Raw genomic sequence first — 17,730 nt, forward strand, 5'->3', positions numbered from 1 at the left:
GCTGTGCTCTTTGGGGCATAAAAGGAGATTCAGTTTTTGAAAACTGGTTTATTTATCGGATTCGTGTAAAAATAAATAAAATTCACTAAAATTTTACAAACTAATTGTACTTATTTTGCACACAACTCATGAGGTACAGCCAAATATGCGTGTTTTTTATAGTCTTGAAACTTTTTTCAAGACACGATTCAGTTTTTCGTGACTTACATTAACTGCGTATTACGAAAAATTACTGTAATTAAACGATTTTTACAATTTGTTTTTTCCGGTACTTTAATTATTCATTTCTGTTACATAATTTCATGTCAAAGAAGTCAACTCTTTTATATAGAAGGTGTAGTTATGAATATATATAACGGGACAACCGGATGATAGAGAGTATATATTTTGTCTGCAAACGTTAGTCCTTATATTGCTAGTAAATCCGCTGTTTGAATTTTTAAATTGGTCGTACCACTTCGGAGATATAAGTAAATTTCGGAAAAATAACGGATAACCGAATGATCCAGCGTACATGTTTTTAAGCAAACGTTAGCACTCAACATGGTAAAAAACAAGTCATTTGAATTTTTAAAATTGGTCATACCGTCTCGTAGATATAATTGAATTTCAGAATAAGAGAGAATGACCGGGTAATAGAGAGTATAAAAGAAAAAAACATAAAAACCACCCCTGCAATAAATAGAAACTTTTGCCGAATTAAATTTTTTTGTATACCTATGGGATCCTTAATCTTGCATTTCAAATAAATCAACTCCTTTTTTACATATATAGTCGTAAATGTTCAGCATAACACTACGCCACTTCTAATTTAGGTGTTTTCTCCATTTTTGGGGTATAAAGTGAAAAATTGAAGCTGATTACTCTGTTCCACCCTTTGAAGGATGATTTAATTCCCAAAACTCATTTTACGAGTTTTATTGTTATTTTTCTTGAATTTTTAGTTACTGTTTAACACACTAAAAATACCAGTGAAATTTAAGGTGCTACTCTCTAAGTCGATTTCTTATTTCTTTTACGATTAAGTTGCAAAATGTATTGCAACTATGAACATTAGCCTTCATTTAGATTCATCCTTTTAAGAGTTGGCTGAAAAGAAAATCTAAGATTAATTTCCACATAACTTTCGAGTTTTCAATTTAAAGTTTTTATTTGAAAGATTCGAAAGAATATACGAAAGTGCAACTTTTAGCCTTTTTATTATCTTGGGGATGGTTGTAGGCAGATTTTTAAGTACTGTTAAAAACTTTAAAACCTGTTTAAGTTACTTTAAATAACGTTCAAAAGAGATACCGTTAAAAATTACTTGCTAAGAAGGTTTTTTTAGCGATATCTCACCTGAAGGGATATATCTCCTATAGGTTTGAAGCTTTTACCTCTTTTCATCTGGTACCTCATTTTAACTCCTTCAGGATTGTTAGTTAAAATCCCTTTTGCTTATTTTCATTCAGGAACGCTTGTAGAATACCGGTACCAAATTTCAGTTTTATTTTTATTTTAATGAAATGGGAGAATTATTTTTTCCCGTTTACATCTATATAGATTATTTATTGTTGATCGTGCTTAATATAAAAAAAAAAAACTAAAAATACATTTTAATGTTTTTTTATTTTTATTTTAGTAAATATTTTGATGTAACAGTTTTACTTTCACTGTTAAGTAGTAGTACTTTCTAAAATTTCAGTTTTTTATTAAGCATTTATAAGAAATAAAATAATAATTATTCAAATTACGTCGTAGTTATGTCATGAAACATGCATTCATATTATAATGTTAGTAGTAACGCAAACTTAGCGTAATTATAAGGAAATATTATTCTTCATTATTTTATTATTTAAAAATATTTCTTAATTAACGGTTAAAAGTAAATACAGAGAACTAATATTATTTTATTAATTAAATCGTCTTTTTTATAGTGAAAAATAATTAAATGCGGAAGGAATCTGATGGTTTTGTAATCTCACATGTTTGTAACATGTAGGCAGTGTAACTCCAGAAGTGATGCTTCGATAACAATGAATAAAGGATTACCGGAAAACTTTAGTTTTAAGATCTTACTTTATATTCGTAGATTAGAATATAATACCGATTTGAAAATTTATAAATTTATTTACGCACGTTTGCTTGCCATAATTAAACGATTATAAATCATCTAACACGAAGTAGGTTATTCATAAGAATGTCATAACTATTTCCACGCAAATAAATAATCATATCCCAGGCTTTAACAAAGTGAAGAATGAAGTGATTTCCCATTTCCTTCTTCTATGATTGTATCTGTTGTATGTCGACTTGTCGATTCCATCAAAATTCAGTAACTAGACCATTACTACATTACTACATTCAGAAACAAAAAATTTGATTAGTCACTTGTATATCACCAGGTTTACATTCTTTAAGCAATAAGAAAGTCTAGGAACAATAATAGGAAGTAACAAATTAATATATTCCTTTGCGTGGGAAAGAAGTAATGTATTCATTACACATACGCGCGCGCGCACACACACACACACACAATCTTCTCCCAGTCTGTAAGTATTATATTTAATTCTTATTTAAAATTAGATTTTTCCTTATTATAAAATAGTGGTAATTACTTCTAACATATTTTATTTCAAATTCATAAATAGAAAGAGTGTTAAATTCGGCAAGTTATCATGCAATTTTTACTTCCCTTTCAGTCGTAATAAATACTATCAGGAACTATTCTGTTGGCATGCTTAATATTGGACTATTGACATTGTTAAATGCGTATCAAATATGAATAAGTGTGGGTTTTTCCGTAGTTATTTATTTATTTTTATTTTCACACCTGCTTGTCTGAAACTAATTTCAGTGAATAATTTGCGTAAAACGCTGAATTATATGTGAATTTGTTAACGTATGAATTTTGAAGGATCATTAAATCTGAAACATTTCGTCATACTTGCTGTTCGGACTTAGGTTTCTTTAATTTTTAAATGCTCTACATGTTTATATTTTGTTATCGTTTAATGTTGGAGCTTTAATGTATTTAATAGGATTTTTAAATTTAAATATTTTCGGCTTCGGTCGGATATTTACAGTAAATTGACTTCTTTCGGATGCTGTCGACATCACTCGGCTCCTTTCGGATACGTTCAGCTCCTGACGAAGCAGCAGCTCCAGCAACATTATTTAAGCCAGTCCATCGTCATTCATTATTCAGGCAGTTAGTCGTCACTCTTGTTCAGTTCCAGTTACAGCCAGTCGCCTAAAAATGGCAATCACATTATTCTTGTACAGTCACATTCAGTAACAGTTCCAGTTCATAATTCAATTATAATAAACATTTAATAATATATAAATAATTCATTTAATATTTCAAGTTTATTCAATTTATATTTACAACAGTATTTTAAAATAATAAAGAATTAATAATAACGTCAACTTATGACTTCAATTATTTAAGAATCAGGCGCCGAACTTCATCTGTTCGTACACTTACCTATGATATTCTACTCATGTAACGTAGAAAAATGTTTATGCAACTGAAAAAATTAATTTTTTTGTTAACGATCACTAATTAATTCGTATTTGGGTTTTCTTAGGTCACTAGAAAAATAAAAATTTTCATTTCTCTAAAGCAAAATTATTTAGAATATACTGCAATATCCTTTTGTTACCAGAAGTCCATATTTAAGACTGCGAAATTTATTTGTTTAGCAGTTTTAAAGGGATTTTTTTCAGTTCAATATTTTATAATGAATTATTTAGACTTTTCTGCTCTAATTCTTTATTTTGACAGTTTTCAACGGAAAATCCTTCATCTTTCTCGGTCCTAAATATTCTTCTTCATATGTTATAGCATTATCCTCTATGATCCTTCGCTGAAGACAATTAGTTCGTAGAATATCTTCCAACCAACATTTTTTTGTTTACTTAATTCACCACAGAAGTTTACAGAGGAACCTGTACGTGGAAATGGAATTTTATAGCGTATGAAAAATTCCTGATCGTGATTCAAACCCGGGAACCGGATGCCTCATTTTAAAAACTATTCAAGCACTCCTCTTAATTTTTCTATTCGACATTTTACCAAGATAAAAGTCCTTACGACCAATATCTTTAAAAGTTAACCGATATTGTGAACGGTCAAAAGCGAAAAGTTTATTTCAATAATTTTAAGAATTTTGTCTGCAGGAGGTAAAAATGAGAGTAAAAAGCGTAAATTTTCTATATTAGACAAATATACAACTGGTATAAAATAATAAAAATATTTAAACAATTGTTTTTTTTTAGAAAGCTATTTTCTGATATAAAATGTATAAAATATTTTTCAAATTTAATATTCTTACATTCAGTTGAAACTGCTATAACGAAATTAATTAATATAAATATAAACATTTTCTGTAAATAATAGACTGAAATAGAAAATTTTTAGTTTTTTATAACTTCAAAAAAAGCTGATAACACACTTGTTTCTGATGCACGGCTTATACACAAACTTAATTTAAAATATTTACAATTTTATTTAAATATAATATATTTTTGTTTTTGTAATTCAGTGATTCTAACTAAAGTTCGCGCGCATACCGTATTTAATTCGCGCGGGTGTGGCGGTACTAGTGGCGGCGGTCGGCACTGACTAAACTAATGTAACTTCAGAACTTACATAGAACAAAATTCGCTGGTACGTTCGACAGCTTGTGTAGCCATGAGGCTTAACGTATCAGGTACCAAGTCGACCGGGCGATCGATTTCGAGACCCAGTCAAACCGAGTTTATTTTTTACGCTTTAAATATTATTTTTTTATTTAATTATACCGCTCATCTGGACGTCGTAACATAGCAGACGACTACAACGGCATTTTTTGGGGATGGGGGTGCGATTTTGAAAAAAATATTTTTTACTATATTTATTTTTCAATCGTTAATAAATATGCCCAAGAAAAATATGACCTTAATTAGGCGAAATTTCGAGATACTGAGTTGCTGAGAGTTACTGATTTTTTGCAAAAAAAAAACCTTGCTCTACTGCCTCACCCCCTTGACCTTTTAAGTTGAAAATTTAATAGCATCAATGCCCCACATGTAGAAGTAATCTGACCAAGTTTGGTCAAAATCAATCCTATAATTCTGGAGATATAAGGTGATTTAGAGGTCAAAACACGTACATACGAACATTAACATCCGGAACATTTCCATCCGGTTTTTTTGGGTTGCTTAGGTATCAAATCGTCAAAACCTGTTGAAAACCGCATATGCCCAAACAGGACCGATTACTTGCCTTTATAGAGATATAGCGCTATGTAGACGGGAAAGTAATACATTAACTAAATTTTTGTTACATGTTTTGTTTAAGTGTTTTTATTCTTGTCATCATGATGAAAACGCGATCTTATTGCTTAATTAAAACGTTTGAACAACAAAAACCACTTTGAATTTTTTTAAATATTCTTAATAATAACATGTATGGGCTTATGAAATGGTAGCTTAAATACATCAATTATGTTATTATCAAACTTGGGTTAAGTCAATAGGTAATTTTGTTCATCTCATTGATAATTTGGTAATAAATTTCGTTATTAAAAAGAAATAAATAAAATTGTTAAGTATTATATTTGATCTTATGTTTGTTACTGAAGTCACTTTTTAAGATAAAACGATAACTCGTAGCCATGTGAAAGTCTGTTTTAACGAAGAACGTAGATTGGTTTTCAGCTCAGCTTAACTCTCTCTCTCCTCACTCACTCTCTCTCACTCACTCTCTTTCTCATCTTTGCAATATGCTTATTTTACGACCAATTCAATCTTCTCAGAAGCCATAAAATTTTAATTTTCTTTACAATGATGTTAAATCCGCATCATCTTTAAAATGCTTTCAACTTTACATTAAAAATTATTTTTAAATTCTAAAAAAAAGTAATAATGTGTTCTCTAATATTAAATGTATTTTTATACATATATATAAAATCATATTTTAGATGATATATATATATATTTTTTTAATTAAAATTAAATCGCGAAGTATTTGCTCGTTTGTTTGTAACAACATATTATCGTCAGTTACAGAAATTTAGATTGTTATAACATAGATTTAACCTTTAAGAATCTATTACTCTTCTCTTATTTTAAACTTTCAATCATCATTTATCGTATGTGTTGTAATATATGTGTATGCATTATATTTTATAGTAAATTTATAATGTAACTTTAATTTATACAGATTTATTCATCGAAGTTGTTTGCTAAAATTTTCTGCGTATCCTTTCACACCACATTTTGTTTGAAATAACTGTTACATGGTAGGTTGTAATTTTGACATTAATGAAACAGAATAACTTTCTACGATGATAAAATTATAGCATTATATTTGCAGCTTATTATTTATTTTCATCCATAAATCCTATCTAATTGTAAAGTAAGAAAACGCCCAAAAACCATTTATTATAAACTTTTGTATAAAATATAAAACTAGGTAGAGATTTCAATGTTTAAACTATCATCATCAATAGGCGCAAATTTATAACATTCTATATAAAAAAATAAATAAATTAAAAGTCTGAGGTTTCAGTGATTTAGATGTTTTTAACGCTAACTTTAACCTTTTGTTCGGGGTTGACTAAATAAAACAAATGTTTTACCTCTATTCTAGAAACTATGTTAGAAATATACATTCTATAATGTTTTATAAAATTATTTATATTTGCTTGATGAGTTAATACGTCACAAACGCTGACAGGAAGTGTTGTAAGTGGGAATGTGGAAATGGAATTTTGTAGCGTATGAAAAATGCCATGCCTGATCGGGATTCGAACCCGGGATTTCCGTATGAAAAACCGAAACGCTACCACTCCGCCACGGAAATCGACAATTTTTAATTAATATTTCTTCAGTTGTTTAATTTTCTTTTACATATATATTATTTTATTTACCAGAGGTTATCTTTACATTTTTTGTTTCTCTTAAATTACTTCTTGTCTATACAATCGCCACATGAATTAAGACATTTATCGTAGCGACACACCAAATTCAATATACCCTCGTCTTATTTTTCTACCGCCAGTCCATTTACCACTGATTAACAGCATTTTTAAGTTCATCGTCACCCGCGAATTACTTACCACTCAAAAATTCTATAAATTTCGTAAAAAAATTGTAATCAGAAGGAGCTAAGTCCGGACTATATCGTTAATTTCTGGTGATCGTAAATTTCCCATCCAAATGTTCTTAGTAAATCACGTATCGGACCCGCAACATGTGGACGTGCATTATCGTATAGCAGGACGACGCCGTCGGTCACCCGCCGACGTCGCCGTTTTTAAATGGCGCGCCGTAATATACTTAGAGTTTCGCAGTAAGCTTCTACATATATAGTCGCTCCACGTGGCATGAAATCAATTAGCAGTATGCCAAACCGATCCCAAAAGACGGTGGCCATCAGTTTGCGTCCAAATGGCTGCGGCTTGACGTTTGTCGGTCTGGTTGGTGAGGATGATGCCATTCACTTGACTGCCGTTTTATTTCTGGCGAGTAATACGATATCCGTGTTTCATCACCGGTAACAATCGAATTAAGGAACTCATCACCTTTTTCTGTGTAGCGCGCCAAAAATTCCAAAGCAGATCCCATTCGGAATTTTTTGTGGCGTTACGTTAAGACTTGCGGCACTCAACATGCACAAACCTTTCTGAAGTATAAATGGTCGTGAACAATGCGACTGATATCTGCTCTTGAAACTTTAGGAAAAAGAAGGGCCAGGTCGGAAATCGTAGAGCGACGATCTTTTCCAGTTTTATCATCGATGCATTTCAACAAGTCCTCGGTGATTATCGAGGGGCTTCATCTTTCACATTAATTCTGTTATTTCTAAACCTATCACACCATTTTTGGACGTTTATTTCATTCATTTCGCCGTACACGGCAACCAGCCGGCTATGAATTTCAGCCGGCTTAATGTTTTGATGGTTTAAAAACGTTTGATTCCGCGTATTTCAGTCGGCGGCAACATCGATTTTCCTATTCATTTTATAGTGTAATAACTCACACGTAATCAAATATACTACAACGCCACAACTTATAGACAACAATGCAGTGTGTACATTACTAGCGTGGCCATGAACTACATAGGTTTGCCAACCTTAAGGAGAGAAATTTCCCAGCGGTCTTTACTTTATAGATATCCTCGTATATTTTCTCAATATTTATTGATGTTTATCAATCGAATTGGTGAGACAGCTCTCTTATATTGTGCATAAATCGTATCTATTCAGTATATTATCCATTTTTTATATTTTATGTCGTAGTTAGTGACATTATAGTTTGTACAGCTAGTAATTATAATAATAGCAATATTATTTTTTAACCCAGCATATCCTTCTCCTGTTCTGCTGTAATAAATAAATTAATAAATTTTTAACTGAAGGTTTAATATGGGATATCTCTAGAAATAACTAAACGTTTTGGGTAGGTTTTGAATACGTTTTTAGGATCAGTTTTACTTTCCTGGCATTATAGTCTAGATCTACGATGCAAGAAAGAAAGTATAATAATGAAAAAATGGTATATGGGTCCTTTTTATATTTCTCGACGTTTCATCACCCAGGAATCCTAAAATAAAAAAAAAGTGACGGGTTATGTTCATATGAATGTACGTGTATTGGCTTAATAACTTTTGACTAGATCAGTCGATTTTGATAAAATTTTGTACAGAGACTTGTGTATGAGGCAATTTGTAGAGAACATTTTTGTGTCAGTATCTCTTAAAAAAAAATTTTCTCCAAAATTTCCCCTTCCCCAAAAATAAAAAAAGCTGTCTTTTTATTTATTGTATATTTTTTAACCGATTTTTTAATGTCTTCGTAGGCATAGTAGTAATGCAAGCGACCCCTAAAAAAATATTTGGGGGATATATTGGTGTGGGAGCCGATAAAAGTTTTGGAAATTTATAAACTTTTTTTTGTTTATTTAAACGTTTATCATTATTAAAATTTTGAATCATAAACTCTTAGTAATAATGTTATAATAAAATTTTATAGTTCACCTAACCCTCAAGAAAAATCTTTGGTAACTTTATACTGATTGAACATTTTGTAGTGGATATTTTTTTAGTTTTTTCCATTTAACATAGTTAACGTGGAAAAATCAAAAAACTTCCTGGAAAGGTGATTTTGGTGGTGGGAGAGCAGAAAAAATAAAAAATACTGATTTTCGAATTGCAAAACTTTTTTTTAAGCACATATTTATAATTCTACAATAAAACTTCATCATAAATTATCCCCATCCCAGTCAAGATAAAAAAGAAATCTTGGATGCCTTTTTTCATGTTTCATTGTTTTTTCCATTGTATAAGAATAAATAACCAATGCCAGGAAAGTATTACAACTCTTTTTTTTATTCATTTAAGTCTTATTATTCTTCATCAAACCATTTATTATTCAGTAATTTATGTTTATATGTCTTAGCATGTCTCCTTAATGCTTAAGGAGAAAAAAAATTAAAATTAATTTTTAATTAAAGAATTAATTTACATATTCAATGATATTTTAATTTTTTTATTTTTACAATTTCATACCCTAAAATCCTTCAAAAAATCAATTTAGACTGACTTCTCTTCGCCTTTTATATACCGTATGCGCTGCATACCTTTAACATTATTTTTATTGTTCTGGTTTTCCTTTTGTCTATATTTTGCTGTATAAATTGCAGAATTCCTACCGACATTTTATTAATTTCTTTATAATTCGTATATCTGTATTTGGTACCAACAAATCTTTTCTTCTGCATGAAAAATCTTCTCGTTCCTGCCAATTCACTTTTGATCTCTTATTTATTTCGTCTCATTTTAGATATTAATAACCTAAATAATAAATTACATTCTGATGCATTATATTCTCCTTTCTTAATATTTACTCCATATCTTTCTATCGTAGTTTTAAAATAATGTAAAAGTTACATTCTAGTCTCACATTATAACTATTTTGTTAATTTTTTTTACACCCTATTTTTATTAACGTCGTTTTAATAATTAAGTATGCTAAATATAAAAAAGCAGATATCTGTTCAGATGCTGTTTTATGGACTGTAATTAAAAAATAATTTAAAACATTAAACCATGTATGTGTACCACATCTCTGTCATTGAAATAAAATATCCTGCTGTTATTACAATCTATTGATTGATATTAATGCAATATCTATAAGATTTTGCAATTTGTAACACTATTTAAAATTATTGTTGAATATACATCATTTATTATTTATATATTATATCTATTTTCCGCCAAAATAGTAATATTTATTCCAAATTTTTATTTTAATTCTTTTATTATTTCGTCGAGAAACAGATTACAAATAATTCTTGTATTTCCGGAAAATGATTTTCTGTTTTTTCTCACCTTTTAAATAGAAATTAATGTCTCAAAAATGCACAAAGATATTCTACTAAAATGTACCGCGGTACATGTTTAATCCGAAATTTTCTAAAAAAATAAAAAAAACATGTTTTTATGTGTTAAATATTTCAATGAAATGGACATTGCATCCATTTCATTTTTTTGAATCACAGATACCTGGAAAACTACTACAACCGTCAATTTTTTTTTCTGTAAAAAAGAAGCTAAAATGTAAAACATATTAATTTTGAAGAAAGATATGCATGCTTTTCTTACCACGAGAATTTTTTTCGATGAAATTTTAATAAATATACATATGTGGGATGATATCTTCATTGACTTTTAACTCTTCCTTTTCTTTCTGTCATTTTATGTAAAGCATTCGGCTTAAATATATTTTTTTAAACCCCACAGCGATAACGAAAGATTAATAAAAATTCACCTTGACGGTCGTACCATAACAAGAATTTCTTCCCATTATTTAGATGAAAAATAAAAATTTCTTGATTCACAAAATTCTGACTGCGCAACGATTGATGCAGGCTCATACCTTTTACATATTTTATAAATAAAAAAATGTATCCCCAGTATTTTAGCAAATGGTAGGGTAAATAAATTCAACCGATCAGTAAAATTAAAAAAAAGTTCTTCATAATTTAGAATAGTGTACAATAATCTCCTAAATTTATTCGGAAACTAGAAATTTCAAATGTTGATTTAAATATATTTTTCTTTTTGTTTACCCTTCTTAATTTCAGTGAAGAAAAATATTTTTATATACAGAAGTCTGACTGCTCAATTATAGTTACAGACCGTCATAACAGTAACTCACTAACAAACGCGAAAAAAACTCTATAATAAATCTGCAGAAGATAGTAGGGAATTAAAAAATTCAACCAACCGTAAAATTTTACAAATTGAAGGGATGTAGTACGAATGTGAGATGAGATGAGATAAATGCTACGCAGCCGATCGGCTTTCGGAATCGAGAAACTGATTACCCCAGTTTGAATTCATATTAAATTCCAACATAAAGTCTTTATAAAAACCTTACTTTTGCGCGGGAAAAGGTAGAACAAAAAAAAATTGAAATTTTTTTTAATATATTAGAAAAAATAAAATAAAATTATTTAATGTTATTCAAAAATGGATCTCGGGAATATCGACGCCAGGATTTGTACCATTAAAAAATTTAGAAAGATAAATCACTCAATAATAAAAAAATAAAATGATTGGCTATGGTAAAATTCTACTGAACGGTATTCTTATAAAGCTGAGTTGCGCAATTTTGATATACATGAGATTAAGCTAAGGAGCCAACTGACGTTCATAATTGAGAGCTAGATTTCTCGACTTCCATTTTGTTTTCATTATTTTTTTATTCCGATGACAAATCTGTTTGATACATTAATATTTATGAAAACTGATGAACAACAACAGAGTAAAGAGTTTTGAAAATGTTTCTAATAATTTAGGCTAAAAATACTTATATTTGAAGAATACCTTGCGAGTAATGGACGCCAAGATGGCAGCAGCTATCTGTCTGTTATAATATTAAAAAGAGTTCATGTAAATCAAAATTATATGAATAAAATAATGAAAATGAAATAAATAAAGTAAAGTAAAAAATTCAACAAAAAATAAATAGAAATGAATTTTAATCAAGCTTTTATCTTGATTATCTTGCACGTTTCAGTGCAGTGCAGCTGTGTTTGTGTAAAATGCATTATTCAATCCAGGAGAGGATAGCTATATTTGAGGCCTGTATTCGTTCGTTTGTAGAACCACGTCAAATATTCGTAGAAAAATTTCCGAATGCCTGCATCCCGGCGAAGAGTAGCAAACACGATTTAGTTAAAAGTTGGCGTACAACAGGTTTTTTTCAAATGGAAAACGAAATAGGTAACCTTCCTTTAGAACGTCTCAGGACATTGCCGATATTGAAAGAATTACTGCCGGCCCAAAAAAATTATTACGCAAGTTATCCCAACAATCTGGTGTTAAATACACATCTTGTAAAATTCTTCATGAATTAAAATTGAAACCGTACCGCGGTGCAACTGTGCAACAACTGAAGGAGACAGATTAATCGAAACGACTTTATTATTGCAACTGGCTTCTTGAAAACATTGTTGGTGGAGAGATAAATCCGATGTCGTATTTCATGTCAGACGAGGCACGGTTTCATTTATCCGGCCATGTCAATTCGCAAAACACCAGATATTACCTCGCGAGATATTCGATCGTCTATTTCATGATGAGAAAATTGGTGTTTGGTGTGTCGTTTCCGGTAATCGTATAGCGGGATCAATATTTTTTTGACCGGATTGTCAATACACAAGTTTACCTCATAATTTTCGAAGAATTCTATGCGCAATTAACTGATAATGATAAAAAATACAGCTTCTTCCAACAAAACGGAGCAACCTGTCATACATCAAACGTTTCACTGAATCGCGTTCATGCAGCTTTTATAAATGAACGAGCTGTCAGCAGAGGACGTTGGCCTCCACCTTCCCCAGAGTTGCCTTCTTGCGATTTTTTCGTTTGGGGCTACTTAAAGAAGATAAGTTATGCACCTAATCTCCACAATATTGATGAACTGAAGGTGAACATTCAACGTGAAATCAACTCAACTGACAACGCTTTGCCTTAGACGATTCTCAATATGATCAATCGAACACTAAAGTGCATCGGTGTTCAGGGTGGTTATTTTGAACATATTTTGTTGACAAGAAGATAAAAAAATGTAACATTTAAATTACGTTTTATATTCTTTTTATTTAATTTATCCGTATAATTCATAAAGTTTCATTTCCACATAACCTACCGATTCTGCAGGGGTTACGTTATGGATTCGGTTTTATGTTGCCACTCTGTATGTATGCTGTGTTGTAATTTGCAGTTAGCTTTTGTATATAGTTAATTTAATCATTTTAACCAGTATCTGTAAGGTAGACGTAATTTCTACTTCGTTAAATTTTAATCGGTCAACTATCATAATCTACATGGTGTCTTGATCCCACAAACGGAGAGTGTGCGGTACTTAGAACTTCACCTAAATCTGCGTTTGACCTGGAAGTGTCACGTGAGAATGAAAAGAACACAAGTAAACGCAATGTATAGGAAACTGCATTGGCTGCTACGGAGAAACTTACGTCTCACTTTGTCCAATAAAGTACTGATTTACAAGGTTATCCTACGACCTTACTAGCCTTACCTGAGAAAAAGTATTTTGATATACACGTTTACATTAATTATTTGCTTCAGATCACTTTCAGAAATGCGCTCTCTGAAAGGATACAGGATTTTCGTAATTCTTCATGTCATATATTCATTGTATTTTTGGTTATGTTAAATGCTATTTGTTCATGTACATATGAATGAGTATTACACAAATATTTTTTTTCTATTTTGCTCGCGGACATTTTATCATCCTGTGATCGTCAGATTTGTTTATGAACAGAAGATTTTTTAAAGGGAACTTTTTAAAAGCGCACTTTATTTAAATAATATTTTTCTTTTACGTTGTTTTCCTCGTGCTCGTTGTATTTAGGGAAGAGTAGAAGCTTAAAAATATATTCGTAAAGTAACCGATATACCTTATATACATACAGTTAAATGTAACTTAGAATTGCATTTTGTGAAAAATCACTTTTTTAATTTTATTTTCGAACGAGTTAACTTCATTGTTAATTAATTTTTAAGTTGATTATATTTTTATAGTTACCCAATGTCTTGGCAGGAAGTTTTATGATTTGACAAGTATATAAGACATCATTTGATCTTTATTGATAAACACAAATATTTGATAGAGTGTGTAGGGTTTAGAATTTATAATGTAAAACAAAATTTAACACTTGGACCTAATCTTTATTATAACAAATTTATATACAAATATATCAAAAAGGCAGTAATTTAACTTAATGCCATACTATTTTACAAAATATAAATAATAAAATTATAAATTATTACTAAAAAAATTAATAATAACATCGTAATTATAACTTTTTTGTAATATAATATTTGAATCTCTTAAGAGTATTATAGTAAATTATTAAAGCACCATTTTAAAAACAAGTATATTCGATAATAGACTTTTAAGTTATTTTTTCAATTTATATTAATTAATTTAAGTTAATGTTTTAATAGATTGCTTTTTGTACGTTATTCAGAGATCTGTACAGAAAACGATTACCCTACTTAAATAAATGCAATTACTTATAATAAATAAATAAAATTATTATTGAAAAATTTAAATTAAAACTATGTGATAAAATATAATCTTTTTTTTAGTAATTCTAATAACAGTTAACTAATTCAAAAATCTCGACTAGCAGTAAAATATATTAAATAGTCTTTAAAGTATTTTAATTAAAAATGTAAGATTCAGTAAACTTTTAGATACTTTAAGGAAACTATTGTACTGTTACAATTTGTTGTAATAATTGATTTGAATCTTAGTGAAGGTTATCAATTACTGTTTGTTATTGTCACTAATTTCAGATATTTCTAGCAAAACACTGAAAAAAAGATCAGGTTTTTAAACACTCTTTATATTATACAAAAAGATCAATTAATTATTTACAAAAAAAAAAAAAGCTAAACGAATAGTTTTGTGAGTAATAAAAAATTTAAACATGTACCACAGAGATAACAATATACTGATTATGGAATATCTTTAAAGTTAATGATAAATATTTTATATATACTTGGGGAATTTATACAAATAAGGTCCAATATAATTTTATAAAAGTTAAAATTTGTTTTTCGTTTATCTCAAATTATTTAAAAAAAATAATAAAAATAATGGCGCTGATAATAACAAATCCATTTATTACGTATAAATTTTGGTTTGATTGTTTTGATGAACTGAGAGAGTTGGAGTCCACGAACAAAATGTTTCATTATAATATCAGACAATATCTTCATCATCTTGTACAAATGACGGTCTTCTGCTTCCACCTTTTCTTTTTTCAGCTGCTGCTATACTAGCCGGTGTTTTTGGTTTAGGTTTTGGGTGTTCAAGTGCCTCCAACTCAGCATCTGTCAGCACCCCTTTATACCAGTCGGCACTAAAAAAAAAAAAAAAAAAATTAATATCGGTATCAATTCATAAATATCTTCTTTTTTTGGTGGGAGGCATGAATTTGATTGATAAGACGTTGTGAATCTATTAATTGCAGTTAATTGTATTATTTTTAGGTCCTACACACTTTCTAGAGAAAAAAATCTTAATAGATAATTCTGCTCTTAAAGAGTATAAATGATGAATTTACTGATAGGATAATGCCGAGTAGATCAGATATCAGATACGTTTTAATTAAACACATTTATTTGAATCGTGAATTGTGTAATTATCGAGTGGAAAATTAATAATACTTGTTCAGTTACAGTTGGGTTCAATGAAAAGCACTGGATTTTCTGCAAAGCTCAATTTGTTCAACGGTATTTCGAAACACATTCTGTAGTATTTAGCAATAATATTACCGCATAATTTAGTATCGGTTATGTAAATCATTCAATTCTTATTCTGTTCAGTCACAGTCTGAACTTTATTAAACTTGGATTGCGACCTCGGTTGGTTTGAATGGACCTATACGAAACCACGCTTGAAATTTCTCGTAGCCATGCTTGAAATTTTACTGAATAAATTTTGAAATGCCACTGAACGATTCGAGCTGTACAGAGTTAGTGGTAGTCTTCATGTTCAATGACAATTGAACAAAAGATAAATTGTTTGTCATTTCAATGTGCTTCATAGTACCGAAATTTCGGTTCACCAACTAAAATTCTCCAAATTTGTAAACTGTCAGTAATCATAATTTTTTAAAAATTTATTTCATTTGTTATTGACTTAACAGAATTTCTAATCATGAACCCTAATGGAATAAATAATTTTGAGACTTTACAATAAGAACTAATCTAACATTTTTTTTCTTTTTTAGTTGGTTGTGGTGAAAATTTGAAACTTGTGTATTTTTTACTTAGTGGGGATTTAGAAAAATTAAGTGGCTAGAACTTTTGATAAATCTTCGTTTTGTATATATATATATATATATAAAAAGTCCTTTTTCCAAATTAATTGATATGATGACATTTTCACAAAATCGTTACAATACAAGGTTTTTAACTGGTTCTAAATGCTTAGGCTACTCTATGGACTGTACTCTTCTTTAACTTTTCGAGATTTGTCAATCACATTTTTTTTAAATATTTATCTCTATTATCTTTTTCTTTAAGTACAAAGATCCATATTATTAAAAAAAGGAAAATATTTTAACTCTTATTCAGAATACATACACAACTGTTATGATATTATTGCATAGGTTGATGTAGGATAATCTAATTTCTGCAGAATTCTGCAACTAGGGTGTTATCTTCAAATAGAAAAACAAACTGTAGACGAAAGAAGAAATCTTAAAGATTACATTACTGTATTGAGAAATAGAAAAAAAAAATTATTTTTTTTATATCTGCAATCGGTTTCCTCGAAACAATGATTATCTATGAATACCGCGATGTTGAATATATATAGTTAAGATGAAAGAGAGAAACCCAACGGCAATTAACTTCTTTATATTCCGATTTACTTTGACTGGCACTCCATAACAGCGGCCGATGGATGATAATGAAATTACTTTTTTCTTGCTTGTAAAAAATTCCACGTCTGCACCAGGAAAGTTAACTTTCTTAATCTCTTTTTTATAGTGTATTTATATAAGATAAATATAAAATTTTATTTTATATAGCATATTATTTATATTTTTTATAGTGTAATATATAAAGTGTCTTAAGTTTTTTCTTTTTTATTGTTGAATGTTAATCGAATAAAGTAATGTAGTGATTTGATTACTCCCTCTGGTCAGTTTGGTTGATTTTTTGTACAGTTTTACTGTGAGATTAAGTTTTTTTATTGATTTCATCGCCTTATAAATAATCTAGGCGAACCGACTAAATAGACAATTTAGACAATTTGTTGAAGTGTGTGTTGAAATGGAATGACATTTCTTAATGAAAGTCAGTTTCTTTACATCCTACAGGTCAGTCATCCAAGCTGGTACTAATTTATCATATCTTATACATGAAATTAATAAAATGGAATTTTTTTTAAAATGCATTAATATTTTTATATACATTTCCACTTATAACAAAAATTCTGAACTTTATTCATTTTTAAAATAGATGTAAAACTGATTACATAATCTGCAAGTACAAGGCGTTTTAATCTATTAAAGAGTCTTTATTACAATGTACTGTATTTAGTTGCTTACAAAAACAAAGAATTTTACAAAATTTGATATTTATGAAAATTTTATAACAAAATTTTATAATTTTAAAGCCTACTTAAGTGAAAAAAAAAATACTCGTATGTA

The 17,730-nt window shown here is 29.2% G+C and overlaps 1 protein-coding gene across 1 annotated transcript in view; it reads right to left on the minus strand.

Moving 5' to 3' along the window:
• Nucleotides 1–14,206: 14,206 nt before the first annotated feature.
• The window catches only part of LOC142327821 (protein obstructor-E-like), a 114,904-nt gene continuing 111,380 nt past the window's right edge, over nucleotides 14,207–17,730 (minus strand). The window contains exon 5 of the mRNA XM_075371159.1: nucleotides 14,207–15,429. Within this exon, the coding sequence (XP_075227274.1) occupies nucleotides 15,270–15,429 (160 nt within the window). The 3' untranslated portion in view covers nucleotides 14,207–15,269. The remainder of the gene's footprint in view (nucleotides 15,430–17,730) is intronic.

Source organism: Lycorma delicatula, chromosome 7 (assembly GCF_047948215.1).
Source record: "Lycorma delicatula isolate Av1 chromosome 7, ASM4794821v1, whole genome shotgun sequence".
Classification (NCBI taxonomy): Eukaryota; Metazoa; Arthropoda; class Insecta; order Hemiptera; family Fulgoridae; genus Lycorma; species Lycorma delicatula.